This window comes from Pongo abelii, chromosome 5, assembly GCF_028885655.2.
Source record: "Pongo abelii isolate AG06213 chromosome 5, NHGRI_mPonAbe1-v2.0_pri, whole genome shotgun sequence".
NCBI lineage: Eukaryota > Metazoa > Chordata > Mammalia > Primates > Hominidae > Pongo > Pongo abelii.
Window position 1 is genome coordinate 31945458 of NC_071990.2, and position 9148 is coordinate 31954605.

Here is a 9148-nt window from a genome sequence, read left to right on the forward strand (position 1 = left end):
TTCTGCCCTGAGCTCAAGATCACTGACCCACCCCTCATTCCATGTCACCCACACTTCAAACCCCCATTGCGTAAAAACACTTGATTTTTATTCTGTATTTTATTACTGAAATATGTTGTCCTACCCATCCCACCCCACGATAAAAATCTGACCCAGGCCCCCACCCCATTTCTTTCCCTCATCCCCTCTTCCACCACACCATCCCGGAACAAGTGCACCAGGATTCCCTGCCCACTGGCCATTTTGGAGTGTGTCCATTGGGTAGCAATGTGGAAACCACCAGGGCCTTTGTGGAGAAAATGGAGGGGGTTGAGGGAGTCCCAGGAGGGGCTTATTTGAGGGCCTTGGCCACTTGCTCATAGGCGAGCTCGATCTCCTCATCATCTGGACAGGTGGAAGCGAATTCTTCCCGGGCGTAGGCATTGCGCAAGTACCGATGCACTCCCCGGAAGGCCTCGGGGATGGTGAATCCCCGGTACTTCTTACACACCACCTGAGGATGGGGAGAGGAGAGGGACCAACATGTTAGCCCCAGGGAAGCCACCTTGGCTTTCCCTTCTCCCGAGGCCGACATGATAAAACCAGCTCAACTCCTCACTGTCTTGTACTATCGTTAGCCTTCCTTTTCACTTACTGAAATCCTTGCTTTTAATAACCAGCCATTTTTCTTGAGTTTTTAAAACTTGAGATATAATTTACTTATCATAAAATTCTCCTCTTGAATTTCCACAGTGACTTTTTTCCCTCTATACCACTTCAGGCACTGACACAAGTAACTTTTGTCTCTATATTTTTCATCAGACTTTTTTTTTTGAGACGGAGTCTTGCTCTGTCACCCAGGCTGGAGTGCAATGGCGTGATCTTGGCTCACTGCAACCTCCGCCTCCAGGTTCAAGTGATTCTCCTGCCTCAGCCTCCCAAATAGCTGTGATTACAGGTGCCCGCCACCATGTGTGGCTAATTTTTGTAATTTTAGTAGAGATGGGTTTTCACCATGTTGGCCAGGCTGGTCTCGAACTCCTAACCTCAGGTGGTCCACCAGCCTTGGCCTCCCAAAGTGTTGGGATTATATGTGTAAGCCACCGTGCCCGGCCCATCTGACTTTTCATCATATATTCTTAACTTACATGTGAATATTTTATTGTCTCAGATTTCAACCCTTTGAGAGCAAGGCCCAGTAACCATACACTTGTGTATCTTTCAATGCTTAGTACACAGATGTTCACTACATAGTTGTGTGGCAGACTGATGTCGGGCCCATGTTGCACAAACTAAACCATAGCTTTGAGACTATGACAAAAACATGGGAACCAGCAGTTTTGATCTTCCACAAGAGGAAGTGAAGACTGAAGCTATAAAGAAAGTTAAAGCTTTGACTTTAGGAAAAGCCTGCTCTGTCTAATCTGGGAATTTGGCAGTGATACTGAGACAGGAAGAGCATTCTTCAAAAGTAATACTGGGACGTATTCCTCTTTGCTAGTCTGTTTGCACCCACGACTTATATCATGGAATATAATTATCTCAAGCAGTGGTCTTGCCAGCAATGACTGCCGCAAAGGACTGGGGTGGGGTCTGCCATTGGTAGCAATTTATGAAAACCACCCTAAGAAAGAAACCGTCTTTAGAGTGGTTGCCAGGGGAAGCCCATGTGGGAGCTCCTTAAAGGGCCATCCCAGTGGTCATCCTCTCCTCCCGCAATAACCACACACCTGTACTATGTGTAACTTTGGCAACAGGTTGCAGTCAGCCAGGGTGAGCTCGTTGCCATCCAGAAACTTCCTCTGAGAGACACCTTCATCTTCAGCACTGGTTTCATCCACTTCTTCTGGGAGGGGGGATGTTAAGTAATTGTCTAAAACCTTCAGGGCTTTCAGGAGTCCCTTCTCCAGATCTGTGCAAGAGAGGGAATTGATTAGAACTTCAGGAAAAGATTGACATAGTCCGAAAAGGCCCGTTGGGGGTGGATACTAATGGAGAGTCCAAAATAATAACAGCTAACACTCATGTAGTTACTTTTCTATGTGTTATTCTAAGCACTTTACATTTTATTTTATGTTAGACGGAGTCTTGCTCCATTGCCCAGGCTGGAGTGCAGTGGCATGATCCTGGCTCACTGAAACCTCTGCCTCCTAAATTCAAATGATTCTCCTGCCTCAGCCTCCTGAGTAGCTGGGATTACAGGTGCCTGCCACCACACCTGGCTAATTTTCGTATTTTTTTTAGTACAGACCAGTCATGTTAGCCAGGCTGGTCTCCAACTCCTAACCTCAGGTGGTCCGCTAGCCTCGGCCTCCCAAAGTGAACACTTTACATTTTGCAAACTCATTTATATCGCCGGGTGCAGTGGCTCACTCCTGTAATCCCAGCACTTTGGGAGGCCGAGGCAGGTGGATCACCTGAGGTTGGGCGTTCAAGACCAGCCTGGCCAACATGGTGAAACCCTGTCTCTACTAAAAATACAAAAATTAGCTGGGCGTGGTGATGCACGTCTGTAATCCCAGCTACTCGGGAGGTTGAGGCAGGAGAATTGCTTGAACCCAGCAGGCAGAGGTTGCAGTGAGCTGATTGCGCCACTGCACTCCAGCCTGGGCGACAGAACGAGACTCCATCTCAAAAAAAAAAAAAAGTTTATATCAACCCATGAAATAGGTATTGTCATCCTAATTTTGTGGATCTGGAAATGGACTTAGAGAGAGGTGAAATGATTGCTCAAAATTATACGGCTAGTTGGATTTGTACTCAGGTAGTCTAGATCTAGAGTGATGACTGTTCTTAAGCGTGACCCTATTCTGCCAGAAAACAGGCCAGCAGCCAACTAATGTCCTCAGTGGGGCAGAAGAGGCTAGGGAACAAATGAGAAAGGCTTCAAAGTCTTGGCCAGTGAAAATGCAGGGAAATATAGAGGTAAAGCAAAAATGGGAAGCTGGGGGAAATTTACCAACATCTGCTTCATTTCCCTGTATCTGAACGTCCAAGTGCCCCTAATGTCTCCTACCCACTGGGTCCTCTCTATTCCTCCCAGGACCCAGGCCTCTGACCCACAAGACTCACTATCATTGAGTGCTGGGTTTGAATTCTTGATGTAGGCAGAAAATTTGGCAAATATGTCCAGCCCAGCTGTGTTGGACTCAGGGTTCAGAGCTGCCAGCTTGGGGTACCTGAAAGCCAATGGGAAAAATGAGGTAAGATGTCTTCCTGGGAGGAACCTCAGCTAGCTCCCCTGCCCCAGCCCCACCACCATCTCTGTTTTCCATTTCTGCAAACTGTCTGTTTCCCAGAATCTCCCTGCTCCACCTCTCCACTTTCTGAGTGCCCCTATACCTGGGAGGGCACAGTACTGCCTCCAGAAATTCCTCAATCTTGTTGGTGTCTGTGTGCACTTCAGTGCCATACAGCAGGAATGGGAGCTGCCCCCCTGGGCACAGCTTCTGCACTGTCTCGGTCCGCCTGGAGAAAGGATCAGGCATCAGGACTGGAAATGGGGGTCAGGGAGAACCAGAAAGGGGGAATGGAGGACATGGGATAAGAAAGGGGCTCCAGGGGGAGGGCAAAAATGTTCACGACAGAAGGACTCGGGTGGGTGAGTGTGTGTTTGCACACATGTGTACACAAGGGGTGTTTCAAGGAACGGAAGCAGGCCTACCTTTTGGTGTCAACGGTGGTAACATTGAAGGTGACTCCCTTGAGCCACAGTACCATGAACAGTCTCTGGGAGAATGGGCAGTTCCCAATTTTGGCCCCATCACTGCCCGCCTGAAAAGTAACCCCAACCCAAGGTTATGCCTGGTGCACCTCACCCATCCCTAGGCCAGTCCCTGCATTCCCACTCCCAGACCAGCTGTTTTCTGCCTAGTCATGACACATACATGGTCCCCTCACTATGGGCTCTTCGCCCTTGGGCCTGGGTCAAACCTAAGGCGGATCAATGGGAAATTGTTTTGCAAAGGCAGGCTTCTGGTTCCCCAGACACTGAAGACAGGTGAGAGGTAGGTAGAGGGAGGAGGTCCTGGAGAACTTGGGAGGATCTGAATCCTAGAGAGGGAAGGGTGTGGAACTTCAGTGAGGCCAGAGTTGTAGGCTAGAAGCGTGGATTTCTGGGTTCCTGAAGGGAGTAGAGTCTGAAGAGAGGAGAGGTGGGGTGGGGTTTGGGAGCCAGAGTTTTGGTTCTCTACACCTCCAATCCAAGCTGTCTTTGGGTGGGGAGTCTCGTCAAGGGGCCGGGTGCCTCGTGCTAGAGATGTGGAGGGCCCTACAGAGAGGGGCTGCCCTCTAATTAGCAAGTGGTGACCTCACTGGCCCAAGGGACACCTCCCCCTAAGCTGAGGGTGATTCATCTCTCTGTCTCCGGCTTCCTTCCCGTCAAGGATGTGGGGGAAGGGACAGTGAGGATGAGGCCTGGGCAGCTAAGGCTACCCCTAACCCGCTGCCAGGGTCTCCCAGCACAAGTCCTCTGACTGTAATAAGCATCCTCTCACAGGACACAGGGCCGGAATCTCTGCGGCACAGCCTCACCCAGGAGTAAAAATAGCCCCGGAGGCGAATGTGAGAGTGAGGTGGGGACCACACCTAAGGGGGCGGACCCAAGCACGCTCCGACTTCCCTGGGCCCAGGGAGAGGGAATGGCTGCCCGAGAAACCCAAGCAGAAGGGAGAGGGAGACACAGGCACAGACACACAAAGATGAGAGAAACAAAAGGGGGGAAGGGGAAAGAAAGGCGGCAGGAAAGTGGAGGGTGGGGAGCCGTGCGTGCCAACAGAGAGACACAAACGGAGCGGGGAGAAGAGGACGCTGTTACGGAAGGGAGGGAGGGGCACAAACAGGAGGTCCCAAGACTGGGAAAAGAATGCAGCAGCGGTAGGGAGGGGAGCGGCCGCTGGAATCAGAGGGGAGCTGGGTGACACCGAGAAGCCTGCTGCCTGCAGTTTTGCTACCCAAATGCCATAGGACCATCTCTCCTCACCCACACCCGCAGAGAGAGGAGAGAGTTGGGGCAAGTCTTCTACTTCTCCAACCCCCAAATCCCAAAATGCCCTAACCGAGCTCTTCTCCTCCGTCTGATCTCTCTCCCACCCATCGTTATGTTAAACTCACGTCTTCTTGCCATCTCCCCTTCTCTCCCTTTCCCCAGTCCTGGGGATATTCAATGCCACCCGATCACCTCTCCAGCTCTGCTTTTCAAACTCCGATCCCAGTCTCCTGTTTTGTTCCACCCCTCCAAAGCTTCCCAATTTACTTGCTCTCACTCTCAGGCCTCCCTCAACACACCCTCTTCCCTGAAGTGTCTCCAGCCACACACACACACACACACACACACACCCCTCCCCTACTGCACTACTCACCCTCAGATCTTGTAGGGACACATGTCCTAACTGAGGCTCCCCTCTGTCCCTTCTAAACCCTGCTGGGCCCCCACTGTCCCTTCACCAGCTCGCCCCCTAACCCCACCCCAGTCTCACTTTTGGGAATTCTCCTTTTTCTCTACTTCCCTTCCTTTAGGCTGCTAGAAACTTGCACTTTTACAAACTTTTCAGGGTTGATCCTAGAATTCTCATTACTTGCTAACAAGTTAATGTCTTCCCCTCTCAAAACCACTCCTCAACCGAAGAGTGCACGTGGGATTGGGGGTGGGAGTCAAGGAGGGAAGGGATTGGGGAGTTAAGGCTGGACCGGGGGAAAGGTGAGAGTTAGCTTCCAGGAATTTGGGTGGCTGAGGAGAGAAGTGTTCTTACCTTCACGAACAATTCGACCTGCGGTTGTTCTTCAGCCATGGTTGCGTCGGGGACCAGGAAGTGGCCGTCGCTGGGGGAACTGGGAGGGGCTGGGACTGGGGAAGGCGGGTCTCACACTCAGGGATTCTCTCCCCTAGACCCAGGGCTGTCCCTTCAGCACAACACAAACTCAGTCAGACCCTACTTGCTCCCAAACTCGGCCTCGCCACCAGCCCAACGCACCCCACACCCAGCTCCTCCAGCTCGGTCCCCTCCCGGGCTGGATCAGAGAGCCGCTGACTCACCGACCGGCCCCGCCCTGAACCTGGGGAGGGGACTGGAGCGGGGCGGGACTCGACGATGTAGGGAGTGGGCCCGGAAGGGGAATCCTCGGATCTCCCACAGGATGGGGATGGGGGTGTTAAGGAGGAGTCCTGAAAACCTCCTTGTTTCTCCTACCTCTCCTGAACACAGGACTCTTTTCTGCCTCAGTTTCTCTGCTTCATTAATCTGAGTACAACCTGACTGACCCTCATACAAAAAACTTGACACTAACAGCTTGGGCACACCCGTGAAGATTCAGGGATGGGACCTTCGAATGGAAAGGTGGTCGTTTAATCCTTCTGCATTTCTTCCAGACTCCAATCCAAATTCTGGGTTGCTGGGACTGTGGTCTGAGAGAAGAACTCGGAAGTGGAAGGTTGGGACTGCAGATAGGAACCGTTAGCCATGCAGCCTGGGATTAGGGAAGGGGTGACGCCAGCACTCCCAGAGCTGCCCAGACTGGTGTCTCAGTAGGTCCTGTGCCCCCCACAGTCTAATGTCTCCAGGCCCAGCCCAGCACTAGGACTTGCAGTCCTTGTGGCCTAGACTTGGGATTGGGCATAGAAAGTAGAGTTAGGGGCCGGGCGAGGTGGCTCACGCCTGTAATCCCAACACTTTAGAAGGCCAAGGAGGGTGGATCACCTGAGGTCAGGGAGTTCGAGACCAGACTGGCCAACATCGTGAAACCCCGTCTCTACTAAAAATACAAAAATTTGCCAGGCGTAGTGGTGGGCGCCTGTAATCCCAGCTACTCGGGAGGCTGAGGCAGGAGAATTGCTTGAACCTAGGAGGTGAAGGTTGCAGTGAGCTGAGATGGTGCCATTGCACTCCAGCCTGGGCAATAAGAGCGAAACTCCGTCTCAAAAAAAAAAAAAAAAAATTGAAGAAGAAAAGAAAAAGAAAAGTAGAGTTAGGGATGGGAAGGGAGATGACTAAGTCTTTTGTGAAGAAAACATAAAGCCGAGGCAAGGGGCTTTGTTGCAGGGAGAGGTCTGTTCCTGTAGCTTGGTCAGCTTTGTGCTTCCACTTATGCTTCCTATTGGGGCCTCTTCCTGTGCCCTTTGTCCTCTTCTTACTGACAGGTTGCCTTGGAGATGGGGCAGAAGGGTGGGATTATCATGGCCCTGGGATAGAGCTGCCCTGATCCTGAAGTATGTGTATAGGGGGTGGGGTAGGGGTGTTGTTAGCTGGTCCTGTCATGGGGATAAAGAAAGATCAGACAGAATAGTGGGAGTAGAGTCCTTGGGGACACCTAAATAAATAAGCAGGGAGGACATAGGAGGAGCAGCTCTCTCCCCAGTAACCTTGATTTCTATTAAACCTTTATGACCTGCTGAAAAAATAAACCCAGAATTCCAGCCTCCATATCCTGAATTTCTCTCCTTTCCAACCATCCCTTCTCTATCCTCCTCATCACCCTCTGTCCAACAAAAGACCTACAGTTCCAGAAAACCATGGTAGAGTGCAAGAACACAGAAGTAAAACAGGGCTTGAAACTTAAAGAAAGGGAGAGACTTGGGGGAGGAGTGGGGTGGAGTGACGTGATGTGCTGCTGGAAACCAGCAGTTGGTGGTTTCCTCTTGTGCTTCCTCTTCTGTGGGTTTTCTCCTGCCTGTGGGAGGGCCTTTTTCTCTCCTCCCGACAGAAAGGCTATCTTTGGTGTTCGTTCCCTTGAACTGTAACATCCTGTAAGGGTATGATTCCATGCCTGTGTGTGTGTGTGAATTCCCTCATGGTGACCCTCAAAATCTGCACACAGGACCCCTTCCCACTGAGGGGAGGGGATCAAAACAACTCTACTTCTCCAGGTCCTCTCCTGTTCCAACTGGTCTGTGTCCAAGAGAAGCCTTAGGTAAATGGCGCCAGCTTGAAGATCAAACAGGTTTGGCAGCCTCTCCCCTGCCTCTCTTTTCTCTCCTACAGCTTTATAGCTACAGCTGACTTGATATCAATATTGACTTTGGCTGGCTGGCATGACTACCCACAGGGTATCGTGCCTTAATTTACTAGGTGACAGGCAACGCTGCCCTCTCCTGGAACCATCCAGCAGAGCCAGGGCTGTACCCCCAAATCCTGCATCAGAGGTTTCCCTCCATCTCACCTCCCTGTCCTTGCATTTCTCCTATCTCATTAGCTCCTCTTTCCCTCGCTGGGCTTCTTTTTCCACTCCCTCCCCTTCCTGGGCTTGGTAAACCAGTCCCTAATCTCTTCACACCCCAGATTGGAAGGTGGGTCCCTCCCTGACACTCCCCAGAGCTGTCACCAACCTCCTCCAAGTTTCTATAGCTCCATTGCTCAACAAATTTACCAGGGGTAACCATTAACCCAGCCCTTAATTCTGTTCCCCCACCGTTCTTGCTGGAGGGGATTTTCCAATTACTGGTTAGCACAGCTAGGTCATCTCACCCCCACCATCTTTCCTAACTTCTTGGGTTGGGGGGCTGGGGAGGAATCTCCCCATCTCAGGGTACTAGGAACAAAGCTGGGGAAGATGGTGCATTTAAAGGGATTATATATATATATATATGTATATATATATATTTTTTTCCTTTCTCTCTCATAACCCCCACCCACCCCGCAACACACACACACACACACACACACACACACACACACACGCACGCACAAATAAGCATAAGCTTTATGGAGCAGGGACTTCATTATGTTCACCGCTTTGAGTCCAACCCCTGGCCCAGAATAGGCACTAAATAAATAGTTGCCGAATGCATGAATGATACCTCTCTGTCTTCAGGGGTGTGTAGATGTGCGAAGGGGTATGGGCATGTCCCAGTAGGGGTGTGAGTGTTCTGATCAGATCTACTTCTCTCTGCCAGAATTTGATGCAATTCGAATGCTTCCACCTCTGCTTGAGGGGTTTAAATAATAAATTAGGCCCTGTCGTGCCATTATGGGGGTGGTCATACCCTGTACCCAGGAAACAGGCACGGTAGGGCTGAGACAAAAGTCCTGCTTGTTTCCGCTTATTTATTTGAAACACCGCTCATTTAGGTCTTACTTTGTTTGCCAGGCACTAAGATCTGTATAAATATTAACTCAGAGTTGTTGCAGGAAAAAAAAAAAAAGCGCCTCTGGCTCTTTAAGGTTGGCCTCCTCCT

General features: G+C 50.8%; 1 protein-coding gene across 1 annotated transcript; it reads right to left on the bottom strand.

Annotated features, from left to right (window-relative positions):
* Positions 1-84: 84 nt before the first annotated feature.
* Positions 85-6889, bottom strand: CLIC1 (chloride intracellular channel 1). The gene is made up of 6 exons (XM_002816745.6): positions 5730-6889; positions 3644-3753; positions 3322-3447; positions 3052-3158; positions 1710-1891; positions 85-493 (listed from the first exon to the last, which is right to left on the bottom strand). The coding sequence occupies exons 1-6, from the start codon at positions 5766-5768 to the stop codon at positions 332-334; spliced, it is 726 nt and encodes a 241-aa protein (XP_002816791.4). The 5' UTR covers positions 5769-6889; the 3' UTR covers positions 85-331.
* Positions 6890-9148: the final 2259 nt, after the last annotated feature.